We start from the raw sequence: 18,098 nt of genomic DNA, 5'->3' as shown, positions 1-18,098 counted from the left end.
AAATGGATGTTGGGTGGTGTTTCAAGGATCTGCCAGGGCGGACTATGTAAAATGGGGCAAGGGGCTTGGGGAGAGGCAGGGATGGGAATTTAGAATGCTTTTGATGGTTGGAAAGGGGAAGGGGTGGGGCTTGAGGAGCAAGAGGAGGAGTCTAAGGGTATCTGGGTGGGCGGGGCTTAAGCAATGAGAATTAAGCCCTGCACATCTGTCCATAACTGGGACGTGGACAACAGCGTCCTCATATGAGGCAGAACACAAGGTCAAAATTAGGAAAGGGGGCAGTGGGGCCTGGCTTCAGCTGGGCTCCCCCCCTCCCACACCTGATGTTACCTGCATTCTTCCCATTGGTGCGCTGTTAATTTCTGTGCCCCTCGGGGTGCTATTTTCTCTTCTAGGGGCCAGTTAGGAAGCAACACCTGCCCAGCCTTTTCCTGTGGCCTTAAAAAGTGATCTCCTTCCAGCAACCTCCGTCCAGCACTCTGGACAGATCAGCACGTCTGAGTGGGCCTTCCCTTTCAAGGAAACCTGTTGTCACGGGACGCTCCATTATGACAGGGACTCTGGGCTTCTGAACCCAGAACTCCTGCAGCCAAGCTGCTTAAGAGAAACACTTTGGCGTGCCACACCCCTTGCCACTCATGGCGGAGAAGAGCACCCTTCGGACTTTGGCCTCCTCCATCCACAGCGAAGATCTCTTGAGCGACATGGAGTTTCTCCCCGGCTCAGACCCCGCCACCCCAGTGCAGCAGGTCCCTTCTTCTCAGTCAGCCACCCCATATACCTCCAGGGTGACGGAACAGCTCTACACATCCCTGCGTCAGAGCCGGCAGGCCGAGGCTCAGGCCCGCACCCACCTGGAGAACCAGCACAGCTTGGTCTTGGCCAGGGAAGCTGAGGCCGCCGAGGTCGATCTGGATACACTGGCAGAAGAGCTGAACCACCGGCTTTCAACCAGTGTGGAGGCCAGTGCATTCAGGAAGGTGAGGAAGAACAGCCATGCTGACCCAGACCCAGGGTCCATCTCATTCAGCACTCTGTTCACATAGTGGCCAACCAACTGTCAACCAGGGGTCCACAAGCAGGACATGGGTGCAACAGCACCTTCCCATCCATGTTCCCCAGCAACTGGTGTACATAGGTGTACTGCCTCCGATACTGGAGGTGGTACACCTATAGCCATCAGGACTAGTAGCCATTGATAGCCTTCTCCTCCAGGAATTTTCCAACCCCCTCTTAAAGCCATCTTGTGGTAATAACGGAATACCGGGCTCAAGTTAAAGGAAGCCAGATTCCAGCTAGACATCAGGAAAAACTTCCAGACTGTTAGAGCAGTACGACAATGGAATCAGTTGCCTGGTGAGGTTGTGGGCTCTTCTCCCACACTAGAGGCCTTCAAGAGGCAGCTGGACAAGCATCTGTTGGGGATGCTTTAGGGTGGATTCCTGCATTGAGCAAGGGGAATGCAGTAGTTTAACTGCATTTTGTGAGGAAGTCCGTCCTTTAATCTGTTCTGAATCTCCCACCCATCAGCTTCATGGGAGGACCCCATTGGGTTCTAGCAATTTATGAGAGGGAGAAAAATTCCTCCCTATCCACATTCTCTGCACCGGGCATAATTTTGTACATTTCTGTCCTGTCTCTCCTGAGCCTCCTTTTTTCCCAAGCTAAGGAAGGGGAGCTCCTGGGAGACGCAGGGTGAACGTTCAGGTCTCCTTCTCTCTTCCAGGGTGTCGCTGCCGAGTCCCGCCACATCACGGAGATGGAGAATGTGCGCTGTCACCTACAGAGCATGCTCCGGTCAAGGGGTCCGGCTGTTGGTGAGAGTGGGGCAGAGAGGCTGGGCTGGGCTGGGCGCTTGATTGTTTTACTGTAAAGAAGATGGAACAACCAGACATCCCCATGACAGAGGAGGGTCTCCCTCCCTCAAGGCCACGTCTTATATATCAGGGGTGCAGGACCTCAGACCCGCGGGCCAAATCCAGCCCTCCCGGGTTCCCTAAAGGGCAATGCCCTTTTCCCTGACCGCCAATTGTTCGATGGTTTCTTGGTTTTTGACCATTCTAAGGCTTCGTTATTGGCAGTGTGAGTTTTAAGCTAAAATATGCTCATGATTTTGTTATTTTGTCCACGGCCCTTTTGCCTCCAGCCTGCCCACCACTGGAATGCCGCCCCCAAGGGTTTCTCCGAAATGGAATTTGGCCCTTGGGTTGAAGAAGGTTCAACCTCCCTGAGTTATATCCACTGCATGGCATCCTTCCACCACCACCCTTTCCCTGGTGTCTTGCCTCCTTCCTTAGCTCTTTGCCATAGCAAAATCACCCTATTCAGCCTCTCAAGTAATTTTACTTCTGGTTCTGGGTGCGACACCCTGAGTGGCTGATTCTCCAGCTCTTGAGTGCCTGTCGATAACACAGCCTCTCTTCCTTCCCCGGACGTGGCAGTGGATACTCAAACCTAGTTGCAAAAGTAGTCTTAATTTGTTTGATGTTTGTGCAGCATCACGTTTTCTTGACCTTATCGCCATCACGTGGGGGGATACTTGAAAGTCTTTTGAATTAACGTTCAGCTGCCACGTTGTGCTTGTGAACTAGTGAAGATAGGTACATGCATGGGGGCAGAGTGAGATGCATAACCATGAAAGGCAGGGGAGGAGCTCTTAGTTTGCCCTAAAGCAATTTCTACTGCTGAAGAAGCAAGCTGCTTTCCGGTTTACATTTGGGGCTAGCCTCTTCAGCACATGGTGAAAAAAATGCCGATCATTCAGGATTTTCATCTGTGATTTTCGTTGTGGTCCACTGCCTTAGAAATGGGCTTTTTCAGTTGAAGTAACTGTTTGTGTCCATTTTGCTATACCCAGGGGCTGCTGCTGCTGCTGTTCTCTTCCTGCGTATTGTCAACCTTCACAACATCTCTAAGAGATTTGCCAGCTTGTGCTGTTTCATTGGTTTCTTTAATTCATATGGCCAGATATTTTCTCAGTGGCTGACAAGGCCAAAAAACAATTAGCAGCTCAAGACTAAAACCCATGCTAAAATGGCGAGAGCCCAACGTTTATTTAAAACACAAGTTTGTTTAGCATGCCTGAGTGAATAAAAAGGCCTTCACCTGGTTATCCTACATATAGCCTGTAGGGCAGTGCTGCAGCATTGCTAGCTGCGTTTGCAGCCCGTTTCATGAATCTGAGTTCTGGCAGGTCGGGCCCTGCGGCAGGAACAAGGTTTCCTTCTGCTTGACCTTTTCACGGTATTAAACAAGGGAATTTGCGACCTGCGCTAACCAAGTTCTTTCTGCCTCGGGATTGTGGGAAAACAGAGAGTGGTCCTTGAGGCCTTACACCAATTGCTGTATCCTCAGCTAGGCTTCACTTGGAGTGAAGTTCTTCCCAAGGGTGTTTGTTTGGGGCTCCTGGTATGGGGCTTATGGTGGGGGACCCCTTGAGCCCTGCTGGGAAGTCAGTGCTGGATTTTTCACTACCAGCTGTCCTGTTTCAGCCAGTGGGGCAGGGAGGAGCTGGTTCCGTTTCCCTTGCCCCCCCCGCCCCCAAGTTACTCCCGGCCTGCAGATGCAATTTCCTCCTCTCACCCCGCAGGGGACGCCGTGGCAACAGGGACCTTTGAGCGGAAAGATGACGACTCCTTCGAGAGCGACAGCACGGCCGCCCTGCTCAAGTAAGATTATCTCAGGTCTTTAACAGGCTTCCTACACCTGGGATCAGCCCGTGTCGTAGCCAAGTGTTAACGTAGCTGCTCCCGATTCGAGCGGCGGCTGCGTCTTGAGGGGCAGATAAAGGTTTTCCTGCCCATTCCATGGCCTGCCGAGGGATTGCGGCGTCTCCGCGTCACTGTTTTCATTGGGGACCTGTGGACGCCAGTTCCCCCTTCGTCCACACCTTTGAAGGATGAATGGAGGCACCTCCTCTTTGGCCTGGAGAGGTGATCACATAAAACACACACACACACACACACACACACACACACACACATAGCAGGTTTACCTGAGGGGTCAGCATTCCCCAAACTGGTGACCTCCAATTCCCATCTTTCTCATATGTCTGAAGTCACCTAGTTGTGGAAGAGTGTAATAGGGGTTCACAGTTCCATAGAGAAATGCAGGGACCCAGCGAACGAGCAATGCCATAAGGAGAGGGGTTAGGCTTGGAGTGACAGGAGGATCTCTGGACGAAGCGGCAGCCCTTGGGGTGGCCAGGGAGGAGGGTGGTTATTATTATTATTATTATTATTATTATTATTATTATTATTATTATTTATATAGCACCATCAATGTGCATGGTGCTGTACAGAGTAAAACAGTAAATAGCAAGACTCTGCCGCATAGGCTTACAATCTAATAAAATCATAGTAAAACAATAAGGAGGGGAAGAGAAGGCAAACAGGCACAGGGTAGGGTAAGCAGGCACAGGGTAGGGCAAAACTAACAGTATAAGGTCTGCACAACATCAAGTTTTAAAAGCTTTAGGAAAAAGAAAAGTTTTTAGTTGAGCTTTAAAAGCTGCGATTGAACTTGTAGTTCTCAAATGTTCTGGAAGAGCGTTCCAGGCGTAAGGGGCAGCAGAAGAAAATGGACGGAGCCGAGCAAGGGAAGTAGAGGCCCTTGGGCAGGCGAGAAACATGGCATCAGAGGAGCGAAGAGCACGAGCGGGGCAATAGCGTGAGATGAGAGAGGAGAGATAGGAAGGAGCTAGACCGTGAAAAGCTTTGAAGGTCAACAGGAGAAGTTTATATTGGATTCTGAAGTGAATTGGAAGCCAATGAAGAGATTTCAGAAGTGGAGTTACATGGTCAGAGCGGCGAGCCAAGAAGATGATCTTTGCGGCAGAGTGGTGAACAGAAACCAACGGACTGATGTGAGAAGAAGGAAGGCCAGTGAGAAGAAGGTTGCAGTAGTCCAACCGTGAAATAACCAGTGCATGAACAAGAGTCTTGGCGGAAGAGACAAACAGAAATGATCGAATCCTGGCAATATTATACAGGAAAAATCAACAAGATTTAGCTACTGCCTCAATATGAGGAATAAAGGAGAGCGAGGAATCAAATATAAAGCCAAGGCTACGAGCTTCCTTGACCGGAGTAAGCGTAGCATCATTGACAGTAAGAGAGAATGAGAGATGAGAAGGTTTAGGAGGAAAAACGAGCATGGGTTCAGCCAATGTAATGCCGTTCTAGCTGCCTAATTTGGAAGATAGGGATAGACTGGGAGCCAGAACTCCTGGGTCCTCCTCCTGCTTTTCTCGGTATTGCGGAAGAATGGGAGCAGCAGAAGGCGGGAGGAATTGGGTGGCTGCTTTCAGGGGAGCCCCTGCTCCGTTAACGTCCCTTTCATGTCTCTGCCTCAGTGCCCGGCCCCTCCAGGAGGTCTCTCCGCCTGGCTCTTTGACGGGCTTCGAGGAGCTCTTTCCTCGCTACACCAGCCTGCGACTGGGCCAGCTCACCGAACGCTCATCGTACGCCAGCTCCCTCCTGCTGAAGGACTCTTTGGACAAGGAGCAGGCCCGGCGGAAGGTGAGCGGCGCCGGCCGAGTGGTTGTCATCTCAAGGCCCTGCAAAGGATTGTGGGTGAACGAGGGAGCGGGCGGCCACCAGGCCTAGAAATCCCCAGACCGGGGTTTCCTCTCCCCTAGCTCATTTAAATAACGGCCAAAGCTCTTTTGAAGGTGTATTTCTCCTAAACCAGTGGTGTCGAAGCTCTTTCCACCCGAGGGCCGAATTGAGGCCAACTGGGGGACATCTGAAGGCTGGATTGGGACCCCAGTAGGGCTGTATTTAGCCCCCTGGGATGAGATCCTACACAATGAAGCTGGTGGCTCTGATGTCAGTGGGCCGGTGAATCTGCTCTGGGTTTCGGTCTGGACCGAAACCCGGAGCGGATTCACCGCCCCACTGACATCGGAGCCACCACTTTCCCCTGGTCCTACGCCCCTGTTTTAAATCAGATTTCTTCCCTGGGGTGTTGCTCTGCTAGTGCCTAGCTGAAATGGAGCCTAATAAACCAGCCCCTGCAGCCCTGCCCCTCCCTCATTCTCACCTGAGCCCCTCCTAATTGCCAGGATTATTGCTTTGCATTAGGCTGCCAAAGCTTCTTGAAGGACGGCCCAATATGGCTCAGAGGGAGGAGGAGGAGGAGGAGGAGGAGGAGGAGGAGGAGGTCATGTGATCTGCGACTTTAAGCAAAGCTACTCAGCTTAGCCGGTATCATGGCCCGTAATGAGCTTTTCGTCCCCACCCCCCAGCCACGTGCCCCCCTTCACCCTCAGAGTGGGCAGAGTCCCTTCTCTGCCCATCGGGTACAAGGAACATATCCGCGCCCGCCAGACCATACTCTCTGGTAGCGGCTTTTGCATTTGCCTGACGTCTTACATGCCTGATAAGTGGGGAATGAGAGACGTTGTAAAACCTGCTTGAGCCAACTGGTTCTCTGCCTAGCAAGCAAGCAAGCAAGAGGAAAAGGGTTCAGTTGTCAGACTACCAGCTGCTTTTGTCGATTGACCTCAGACACTTCCCAAAAGAACCCAGGGGTCCTGACTTCTCCTCCAAGGGAAAAGGCTAAAATCCAGCTCCTTCGCACCCCCTTCCTCTCACACGCAAAATCAAGACTGTATTTCATGTACCTGCAAACATAGAACTCAGGATCACACCTGGAAGCTGGCATTCAAAAACTGTAACTTTAAGTTTTAAAAAAACAGCCACACGTTTTCAGTCCATAGAAGCTGTAGCGACGCGTTTGGAAACACGCAAGCAGTAAACCTGAGCCAAGTAGAAGCTGAGCAGGACTTCTGGAGATCCCTGGTGTTCTCCGTAACTCCTTTCCTCCCCTCTCACCCAAAAGGCTTGCTGTGTTCGAATATTTTATGCAAAATCCACCACTGTGCGCGAAAATGCACTTGATTAGCGTAATTTAGGTTGCCAAACGTGGCTCTTTGGGGGATGTAGTTTGGATTTTTAGCTCTGCAAATAGTATACAGCCGTGCACCAGATGACACAATGGACTCTGCAATAATTAACCTGGAAAAGGTTTATTCCAGCTTTGACTAGCAGGGGGTTGAGACTCTTCTGTCTTCACAATCAGGTCAGAAAGTTCTCTCCTTTTCTTACTCTTTAAGCCAGAGGTGGGCCAGCTACAGTCTTTCATGGACTACAACTTCTTTGTTTACTCGATTCCTCTGGCTTAAAAGATTAATTTTAAATTTAAGAACGTAAGAAAAACTTAAGAGCCTTGATGCTGGATCAGACCAAGGGTCCATCTCGTCTAGCATTCTGTTCAGACAGTAGCCAACCAGCTGCCCACGGGAAACCCACCAGTAGGGCACCAGTGCAACAGCACCATCCCACCCATGTTCCCCAGCAACTGGTGTACATAGGCATACTGCCTCCGATACTGGAGGTAGCATATGGCCATCACTACTGGTAGCCCCGGATAGCCTTCTCCTCCAGGAATTTATCCAACCTCCTTTTAAAGCCACCCAAACTGGTGGCTATCACTACGTTTTGTATGAGTGAATTTCATAGCTTAACTCTGTGCTGTGTGAAGAAGGACTTCCTTTTGTCTCTCCTGAACCTCCATCTTTGGACTTCATGGAATGACTACACGGGACTCTAGTAGAGGGAGAAAAATGTGCCCCATCCACATTCTCCACACCATGCTTGATTTTGTATACCCCTATCACGTCTTCCTTTTCTCGCCTTTTCTCTAAGCTGAATAGTTGCAGCTGTTATAACCTCTTGTTGGGGAATTGCTATCCGCACCTTGATCGTAGAATCATAGAATAGCAGAGTTGGAAGGGGCCTACAAGGCCATCGAGTCCAACCCCCTGCTCCATGTAGGAATCCGCCCTAAAGCATCCCTGACAGATGCTTGTCCAGCTGCCTCTTGAAGGCCTCTAGTGTGGGAGAGCCCACAACCTCCCTAGGTAACTGATTCCATTGTCGTACTGCTCTAACAGTCAGGAAGTTTTTCCTGATGTCCAGCTGGAATCTGGCTTCCTGTAACTTGAGCCCGTTATTCCGTGTCCTGCGCTCTGGGAGGATCAAGAAGAGATCCCGGCCCTCCTCTGCGTCACAACCTTTCAAGTATTTGAAGAGTGCTCTCACGTCTCCCCTCAATCTTCTCTTCTCCAGGCTAGACATGCCCAGTTCTTTTAATCGCCATCTTCTGCACTTTTTCCAATGTTGTAATCTATTTATTTTATTTTATTTTTTGCAGTGGTTGTGGCGGGCTGTTTACAAAAGCAAACCCCACCTTATCTAGCTGCTAGACTGTCCCAAAAATTGACCAGTGACCACAAACAGTTCACTTGTGCCCGCCTTTAAGTCCATCTGACGGTGAGGGCAGTTAAAAGTGGGGGTTGAGGTGGCAAATTCCCATGAAGTGACCTTGATTAAGACCCACCCACCCCGGCTTGGCTTGGGTTCATTTCCCCCCAAACTCCAGTCTGTCCTCACATCCGTTAGACAGAACCCCTGGCTCCCAGCTCTCTGTCCCCGCTCTCTTTCACGGGGTGGCAGCAGGTGCTTGGTGGCGCGATGCCCAGCAAAGGCTTGAACTTGACCGGGAGGAGGCGCTGGTGGGCCGCAGACTCGACCCACGTGCTCTTTTGAAATAAGCCTGACCTTGTGAGAGCTGCCGCCCAGCTCCTTGCGCCATTTTAAGCAAGCTTTAAGCTGGGGTGGGCGGAGGGCTGGCCAGCCTCCTCCGAGGCTGAATTTAGCCCTCTAAGCCTCTTAGAACACAGCCTGCCCTCCCCAGCCCAGGTGCCGCCGGGAACCCAAAGTCAGCTTTCCTGGTTGCTCTTCTAGGACGTCCTCTTTGCTCCTGGTTGAAATTTTCAGGGGATCTCCTGATGCAAAACTCTGTTCTTTGGGGAGGCAGATGGGCATTGGAAGCCAACTCCTGTTCCATGCCCTACAGCATTCCCCATGAAAAGTGTTATGTGAGTGAAGCAAGGACCAGAACACCAGGGCCTGATGTTTAAAGCAGGGGCGTAGAACCTCAGGGGGACACCATTTGCCTTCTTGGTGTCCCAAGCTGCCTCTCCGGGATTCCCCAAATGGCCACATCCCTTCCCCTCGGCCACCAGCCATTTCCCCCCCCCCCATCTGAAAAAAAAAAAAAGCGCAGAGATGCCTCCCCTGCGGCTTCCTTAGCGGCAGTACAAGCTTGCAGCTAAAATGTGGTGGCATTTTTGGCCCTGCCCCTTTCACCCATGGCCACACCCATCACTGGGATGGGGTCTTCAGGAGCTTCTCCGAGACAGAATTTGGCCCTTTGGGGGTGTGTGAAAGAGTTTCAACGCCCCTGTTTTAAAGACTCCCCTTGATCCTACTTGGAAGCCTTTTCCCTGACATGGGGACGCTTTCCTCCTACCTAGTCCCAGAGAGGCAGGGATAGAATTATTGAACAGTAAGAGGGAACGCAGTGCTCTAGCCTTCCAGGGACATATCTGGGCCTGAGCACCCCCCACAAGTGATTACATTTGGAACACCCATGCCTTGGAGATCCGTGGCTGATTCACACAGGCTGTATTTCACTGGAAGATTCACCAGAAAATGACCTTTCCAGTCCGCTTTCTCAGGGCAACAGGGAAACTGAAAAAGTGGCTGATACCAGGTCAGGCTACTAGTCTATTTAGCCCAGTGTTGCTCAGCGTGACCAACAGAGATCTTTCACCGGACCTGCTACCTGGTCCTTTAAAAACAACTAGAGTGGACCTGGGACCTTCTGTGTGTAAAGCCAGAATTCGACCACTGAGCTTAGAGCAAGTCAAGCAGTGAAGGCTGGTGGCTCCGAGGTCAGTGAGGCGGCGAACCCGCTCCGGGTTTCAATCAGAACTCCAAAGGAGCTCTCCAGGGTGCTGGTGGCTCTGGGATCAGTGAGGCAGTGGATCTGCTCCGGGCTTCAGTCAGAACTCTAAAGGAGCTATCCAAAGATAGCCTCCTTTAGAGTTCTGACTGAAACCCAGAGTGGATTCACTGCCCCACGGACATTGGAGCCACCAGCCTCCACTGAACTCAAGTGTTTTCAAAGGCCGAGTGTGCAGAGGTCTTTGCCGGGTGCTGAAAAGACAAGACAAGCCTCCATTTCACATTCAGGGCTCCACCGTTCCCAAGTCCTAAGCTGTGAAGGGCTTAAAGGTGAACACCAGACCTTTGAATTGCATTTGAAAATGGAGCCAGTGAAACATCCCACCTCATGGCTTCTTTTCCCTAAGATAACGCAGCCAATCTCCTCCACCTTTTTCTTAGGCCAGCCTTCCCCAGGCTGGTGTTCTCCAGATGTACTGGACTGCAATTCCCATCATTCTCAGACAGCTGAGAACAACGGGTGTTGCATTCCATCACATCTGGAGGGTGCCGGCTTGAGGGAGGCTGAATCCGAAGCTAACTCTGAAGTGGGATCGTATCCCAGAGACAAGAGGTTGGATGGAGGTGAACGTCACCGGCACATGAATGGTTTTGTTCATGTGGACCAGCCAGGATGAGGCCTGCTTCTGTCTGCCATAGAGAGGAGGATGACTTCTATCCTAGAGAGATGGAGGATACTTGGCTCAGCAATACTACAAACGAGAAGGATCTTGGAATTGTTGTAGATTGCAAGTTGAATATGAGCCAACAGTGTGATGTTCCTGGTTTCTAAGAGTAGCCAGTAAACAAAACCCCACATAGGTACGGCCTGGGTTGAGACAGGTGGCTCGTGCTGGGTTGAGAACCATTTATATGTCATGGGGTATACGGTATATGCAAATCAACAATCTTTGATTGTTGATTTGCGGACCAAGCAAACTAAGTGACAGTCCTGCAACCAAGAAAGGCATTCACAGCTGTAGGAGGAGTCAAGAATGAGTGAGTTCTGGTGGACAGGAAGTGCCGCCATGTTGGCAGGAAGCCAGTGGAATGTTCAAGCCCGTCTGAGGTGGGAGCCTTCCCTAGCTGAATATGAGCCAACAGTGCGATATGGCTGCAAGAAAGGCAAATGCTATTTTGGGCTGCATTAATAGAAGTATAGCTTCCAAATCACGTGAGGTTCTGGTTCCTCTCTATTCGGCCCTGGTTAGGCCTCATCTAGAGTATTGCGTCCAGTTCTGGGCTCCTCAATTCAAGAAGGACGCAGACAAGCTGGAGCGTGTTCAGAGGAGGGCAGCCAGGATGATCAGGGGTCTGGAAACAAAGCCCTATGAAGAGAGACTGAAAGAACTGGGCATGTTTAGCCTGGAGAAGAGAAGATGGAGGGGAGACATGATATAGCACTCTTCAAATACTTAAAAGGTTGTCACCCAGAGGAGGGCCAGGATCTCTTCTCAATCCTCCCAGAGTGCAGGACACGGAATAATGGGCTCGTTAAAGGAAGCCAGATTCCAGCTGGACATCAGGAAAAACTTCCTGACTGTTAGAGCAGTACGACAATGGAACCCATGACCTAGGGAGGTGGTGGTCTCTCCCACACTAGAGGTCTTCAAGAGGCAGCTCCCTCCCAAGACTCTCTCCTTTTGTGTCGTGTCTTTTAGATCGTAAGCCTCAGGGCAGGGACTGGCTGATTTTTTTACCTTTGTGAACTCCTCTGGGAGCCCTTTTTGGGCTCAAGGGTGGGATAAAAACGCTACAAAGGCTTAAATACCCGATTGCTTTCCTCCCTCAGCACTGTGAACGGCACATCCAGACCTTGCAGCACCGCATCCTGGAGTTGCGGCAGCAGCTGGCCGTGGCCATCTCGGCCGACAAGAAGAAAGACGGGATGATTGAGCAGCTGGATAAGGTGAGCCTGGGGTGAGGGGAGATGCACAGAGGTGGGTGGGTGCGTGTCTACACCTTAGGTGGGGAGAGAGAGAGGGAGGTGGATGGTGAAATGGATGCAAAACAGTGGAGGCTGGTGGTTTGGATGTCAGTGGGGCGGTGAATCCGCTCCGGGTTTCAGCCAGAGCCAGTCAGACCTCTAAAGAGCTCCTTTAGAGGTCTGACTGGCTCTGGCTGAAACCCGGAGCGGATTCGACATCCCACCTTGGATAGCTCCTTTAGAGGTCTGACTGGCTCTGGCTGAAACCCGGAGCGGATTCGACATCCCACCTTGGATAGCTCCTTTAGAGGTCTGACTGGTTCCCATTGAAACCCGGAGCGGATTCACCGCCCCACGGGCATTGGAGCCACGAAGCTTCTCTGATGCAGGATGTGACGTGTAGAGAAGGGAAACTTCGGCCAATATATACATTTTCCCACCCCACCAGCTAGGGCAGGGACGGGGAGCCTTCTCCAGCCTGAGGGCCCAGTACAGCTTGGGGGAGGCTTTGGAGGGCCACGTGCCACAGGTGGGCAGTTCTGACGGCCAAAGGGGCGGGGCCGAGACCACACATATATTCCTAGCGGAGTGTAGCTTAAAGCTTTTGCCGCCACTTGCTCAACCTTTTAAGAATGGGAGAGAAATCCACCCCACGATAAGGGGCTGGGGGATGGCGTCGTGGGCCGGAGGGGACCGCGAGTGGGTCGGCTTTGGCCCCTGGGTTAGGGGTTCCTCCCCTCTGCACAACGGTCCTCTTTCCCTCGGATCCCTGCGTCGGGCCTCCGGCTGAGCCTTCTGTCCTCCCCTCCACAGACCCTGGCCAAAGTGGTGGAGGGCTGGAACCGGCACGAGGCCGAGCGGACGTCGGCGCTTCGTCGGCTGCAGACCGAGAAGGAGTCGGCGGAGCAGGCGCTGGGCAGGCAGAAGGAGGTGGGCCTCGGGCCGGGGGTCTCGGCGGGCAGCAGGACTGGATTCTCCCTTCTCCCCCCAGCCATGACCCTGGGGGCGCTCCGCTCCTTGCAGACAGGCTGGCTCGAACCAGCGAGCCGTCCGCTTCGAGTGCAACCTCTAAATGCCATCCTCTTTCCCCCCCTCCTGCTTTAGAAAACGTCGGAGACAGAAGGGCGCCTCGAACAAGCCCTGTCCGCCCTCAGCCGGGAGCAACAAACAGCCAGCCAGTGCCTCAAGGAGAAGGAGGCGCTGGTAAGAAGCTCGGCCCTCTGGCTCCTGGGGCAGGGAGGGGGCACCTCAAAGCCGGCCCTGCTGGGGTCCCGGTCTGGCCGTCTGAGATTCCCCATGTCGCTTCACCCACTTTCCCATGGCCACACCCCCTTTTCACCTATCATTAGTGGCCTTTTTGTGAGTGTGTGGGGGGGGGCAGTTCTTCCCCTGTTGAAAAGGTCGAAATGCCTTCTCCTGAGTTACTGGCAGGGAAGAGCCTGAAGCTAAAATACGCCTGGTATTTTTGGCTTTGCCCGTTTTGCCTGTGACCTGCTACTGGAATGCAGCCCCTGAGAGCTGCTTTGAAATTCAGCGCAGCCCCTGGGTTGAAAGAGCTGCCCCACCCCTGTCCTCGGTCCGAAGGCTGCAACCCTTTACCTGGGCCTAAACCCCCATTCTGCTGAATGGGCCCTTACGTCTTCGTAAACACTGGAAGCTTCCCAGGATCGGGAGAGGAAGCCCTCCTGGCGGCTCCTCGCCCTGAGAGCGAAACACGGACTCTTCCCGCTCAGGGGCAGGGCTCCTTCTGCCTGCCAGATGCTGAGGGCGAGAGCATCGGGACCAGGCCGTCTCCCACGGTGTCCTGCGTGGGCGCTTCGTGGCGCATGCTCACGGCAGAGCTGACCAGCACGGCCCTGTTCCCTCTCTCTCTCTCTCCCGGCCAGGAGGAGGAGAAGGCCTCGCTGTCGTGCAGCCTGGAGGCAGAGCATCGCCGCGTGCGCAGCCTGGAGGCCGACTGGGACCTGGAGCGCCGCCAGCAGGAGGCGCTGCGGGCCACGCTGGAGGAGCAGCAGAGGGGCTGGGCCCAGCGCGAGAGGCAGCTGGAGCAGCAGCACCAGGCGCTGGAGGAGGAGGGCCGGGCCCAGCTGGACAAGGAGAAGGTGAGCGAGCAGGGCCCTCCCCAGGCCTCCTGGACCAGGCTTCCCCAACTGGGTGCTCTCCAGATGCCTCGGGCGGCCACTCCTATCATCCCCATGCATGGGAGGAGTTGGCTGGGTACGATAGGGGTTGCAGTCCATCACATCTGGAGGGCACCAGGTTGGGGAAGGCTGATCTAGATGCCCAGATTGCAGGGAAGGCCTCAGTCCTCTCCAAGGATACATGAAGGGCATCGTGCGGCTGCAGCCCTAACCTGACTCGCTAGGGAGGAAGCCCCGTCACGTCCCACAGGAGCCTTCTTATTGTGTTATCACTTACGTGGTGCCGTCAGTGCCCTGCCCCGAGGAGCTTGCAGTCTAAAAGTTAGGGCAAGGCAGACAGCCGGGGAAGAGGAGGCAGAGGGAAACAGGGCTGTCAACGCCACCTCTGTGGTTGCAGCTTGGCTGAATCGAAGCCGGTTGTGAGGACATCCTTGGTGGAGGCAGGGCAAAATGAATGGGAGGAATGCAGTGGGCAGCGGTGGGTGGGTGGGTGGGTGGCAGGCAAGGCACATATGAAACACGGCCCTGCCAAGATCCTCTTCTACCTCTGCTCCGGGGCTCCTGGTCCTCTTCATCAGTGGTCTCTCAGCAGACTAATTCTCTGCCCAGCCTCCCAGCCTTTTCACCGGGGCTGGTGGCACATGGATCCAAAGAGGAGAGCAGTGGCCAGGCTCGGTGGCTGTTCGAGGCTGGGTGGAATGAGAAGTACGAGTGGGCGCCGCGCTGGGGATTTTGGCAGGGTTCTTCCTCCATGAACTGATAAGAACAGGGAAGGCCCACAGTCCCTCTGTAACTGGGGTCCCCCAACTCTTTGGGGCTGGTGGGCGCGCTGGGGATTTGGAGAGAGTGTCGTGAGCACTCTCACAAAATGGCTGCCATGGTGGGCCTGGCCAGTCACAAACAAACAAACTAAAAAAAACCCACAACAACTCAGAAGGCAAATTGGTGAAGCTTAAAGGAAAATAACTTCCTCAGGAACCAAAGCACAAGGCAGAGGTTCCAACGCACAAGGACCCCTATTTGGAAGCCACAGTTTTCTGCTCCAGCGCCTGTTTCGCAGAAGGCAAACTGATGAGGCTCAGAGAGAGAAGGACAGAGGGTTTTTTTTGGCTGAAATACCAACCAGTGTGTGTGGGGGGTGAGCCCCCAAACACCCACTCACATATCTGCACCCACAAGGCACAACAAAATACACCTCTCAGAGGAACTAGAGATGCTTAGAGAAATACATGTGCAGGACACCCCTTCACACCCCCAGCTCCCACATACCCAGGTAAAACATGCACAAAGCGCCACCATTCCTGGCAAAATGCACATGCACAACCCCAGGCAGAACACACAACACACACATACTATTTTAAAAGACAGGCAAAACACACACACACACACACACGGCACAGGCGAAATGCCCCCACTGCTTTCCCCAAGCTGTCTTGTACTCCAGGAAACTTCCTGCCAGGCCCCCCCCCCCCCGCCCTTTTTCTCGGTAGCTGGTCACTAGGCTGTAGCCATCCACCATTTTTATTTTCTGATAATGCTTCTGCGGTCCAGAGGCATTCCTGAAAACAAAAAATAAAACCCTGTGGTTTTTTTTAAAATGTCAGCTAGGGCAGGAAGCCTGGCGGGCACTGAGGGTGTTGCCCATGAGCATCACATTGGGGCCCCCCAGCTCTGTTGCACGCACTCCCACATTTCGCAGGGGCGTGGCCTTTCCTGGCAAAGGGGCGGGGCTGACCCTGGCTCCGCCTTGCAGCTGGGGCTTCTTACACTGCAGTGTGGCAGCAGAGAAGGTCTTGTTTGCCATGGAGTCCCAGGTCTGGGAAGAGCTGCAGTTGATCCAGCCCCCCGGTGTGAAGAAAGAGAGGTGGCTCTCCCAATCAGTGAGTTGTGGGGTGGAGATGTCTCGTCCTGGCGCTGAGAGTAGTTTCAGCTGCAGCCGGAAGGAAGGGAGGTCAGGAGGCCAGGCATGAGCCAGCCAACTGACGGTTATCTGTGTGATTCCACTCCGATTTCAGAAAATGAGAATAGGGAAGACCCCTACATCGATCCAGCCCTGGATTAATCACACATCTTGGGGATTTTTTTCTCTCTGTGCTTGTCCCCTTTCCTGTTAAGGTTACCTGGCATTTAAAGTTCTAGTCCTCAGTGATTCAGAGAGGAGCCTAAAGTATCCTTGAGCTTGTCCCTGTTAGAATCGCCTCCTTTTCAGGGGTGGAAATTTGGCAAAGGCACTTCTCTCTCTCTCTCTCCCGTGGCTTGACTGCCCCTCTTCGGTGTAGTTTCAAATGGCTTCCTGATCCTGCGAGGCTTAAGGAGGTGTTTAAAGAGACCTGTGCACTTTTCGCGGCGATTCCTGTGATCTGCACGGGGTGGGGTTTGTGTGAAAGCGACGCCACGGTGTGCTCCCTAGAGAATGGCTGAATTCAGACGGCACGCTAATCGGTGGTGGTGGTGGGAATAGGAGCAAAATGGAAATCAACCGTTGATTATTGTGTCGTCCGAACTTGGCCAATGGCTTCCCCACCATCTTAAGAACATGAGGAGAACCCAGCTGGATCAATATATGTAGGTATGCCGATGTAGGGGGGGGGGAAACCGCACCAATAAGCGTGGATGCTAAAAAGAGAAATCAACTCTGGTGCTTGATAAACGTATTAAAAACTATTTTATTCTTAAAATCCAAAAATGCTCTGCTCAACGTTTCAGACCTATCGTCCTTTGTCCACCTCCTGACGAAGGACGATACGTCCGAAACGTTGAGCAGAACATTCTTGGATTTTAAGAATAAAATAGGTTTTAATACGTTTATCAAGCACCAGAGTTGATTTCTCTTTTTAGCATCCATGGATCTATATATGGCCTTGAAGAGGTTTTGGCCTACAACTCCCATCATCCCCTCACCATTCGCTATGCTGGCAAGGGATGATGGGAGCTGTAGGCTAAAGCAGCTAGAGGGCCATGAGTGTCCACCTCCTGTTGATTTATGCTCCCGTGACTGGTGTTGACAGGCACGCTCCCTCGGATGGAGGTAGTGCATAACTAGGGTGACCATATAGAAAGGAGGACCGGGCTCCTGTCTCTTTCAACAGTTGTATTGAAAAGGGAATTTGAGCCGGTGTTGTTTATACGCATGCAGCACCTGGTGAAATCCCCTCTTCATCACGACAGTGAAAGCTGCAGGAGCTATGCTAGAGTGACCAGATATGAAAGAGGGCAGGGCTCCTGCAGCTTTCACTGCTGTGACGAAGAGGGGATTTCACCAGGTGCTGCATATATACCAACGGCACGTGCTGAAATTCTCCTTTCAATACAACTGTTCATGATACAGGAGCCCTTGTCTTCCTTTCCCTGTGGTCACCCTAACATAACCACCATGACTAGTAGCCATTGAAAGCTCCTCTATCTTCAGGCCTGAAAGGGAGTGGGGGTGTGGTGGAAGAGGCTGGCTTCTCCCCACTCGGGAATGCCGTTTCTCCTCCTCACAAGGCCCCTGTGTGCTTGTAATCCCTGCAACAGGCCACCGATTCCTCCGCTGCCGCATTCGCAATCGCCACGTCAGGGAAAGGGCCGCTTGTTGCGTTTCTGCCTATCAGGTAGGGTGACCCTATGAAAAGGAGGACCGGGCTCCTGTATCTTTAAAGTTGTATAGAAAAGGGAATTTCAGCAAGTGTCATTTGAATGCACGTAGCAGCTGGTGAAATTTTGTCTTCACCATAAGAGTTAAAGCTGCAGGAGTCCTGCCCTTTGACCAGATACAAAAGAGAGGAGGGCTCCTGCACCTTTAACTCTTGCTATGAAAAGGGAATTTCACCAGATGCTGTCTGCATACAAATGACACCTGCTGAAAATCCTTTTTCTCTACCACTGTTAAAGCTACAGGAGCCCTGTCCTCCTTTTCATAGGGTCACCCTATATTAGGCAGCAGCGAAACACCCCCTCCCACCCCCCTACCCCGGGAGTCCCTGCCAGAAAAGAAAATGGAGGGAGCAAACGTAGATCTTTAAATAGAAAATAATGGCATAGCAACCTGTTGGTTTTTTTAAAAAAACAAACTACAAATCCAGTCTTCGGCCCGCTGCCGTCCGCATCGCTTTCCTGCTGTCCTTGCAAACCTAGCCATCCGTGTTACTTGGATTTGCGATTTTTCGCTGCGATTGTAGTCTAAACGTTCTGTGT

General features: G+C 52.6%; 1 protein-coding gene across 1 annotated transcript in view; it reads left to right on the top strand.

The window, feature by feature from the left end:
* The window catches only part of CNTROB (centrobin, centriole duplication and spindle assembly protein), a 31,430-nt gene that overhangs the window by 1,281 nt on the left and 12,051 nt on the right, over window positions 1-18,098 (top strand). The window contains exons 2-9 of the mRNA XM_063137389.1: window positions 396-980; window positions 1,727-1,817; window positions 3,590-3,668; window positions 5,354-5,519; window positions 11,647-11,763; window positions 12,595-12,711; window positions 12,886-12,984; window positions 13,668-13,883. Of these exons, the coding sequence (XP_062993459.1) occupies window positions 639-980; window positions 1,727-1,817; window positions 3,590-3,668; window positions 5,354-5,519; window positions 11,647-11,763; window positions 12,595-12,711; window positions 12,886-12,984; window positions 13,668-13,883 (1,227 nt within the window). The 5' untranslated portion in view covers window positions 396-638. The remainder of the gene's footprint in view (window positions 1-395; window positions 981-1,726; window positions 1,818-3,589; window positions 3,669-5,353; window positions 5,520-11,646; window positions 11,764-12,594; window positions 12,712-12,885; window positions 12,985-13,667; window positions 13,884-18,098) is intronic.

Source organism: Elgaria multicarinata, chromosome 11, assembly GCF_023053635.1.
Source record: "Elgaria multicarinata webbii isolate HBS135686 ecotype San Diego chromosome 11, rElgMul1.1.pri, whole genome shotgun sequence".
Taxonomy (NCBI): domain Eukaryota; kingdom Metazoa; phylum Chordata; class Lepidosauria; order Squamata; family Anguidae; genus Elgaria; species Elgaria multicarinata.
Note: the sequence above shows the minus strand (reverse complement) of the source record. Positions and strands in the feature narration are given on the sequence as shown.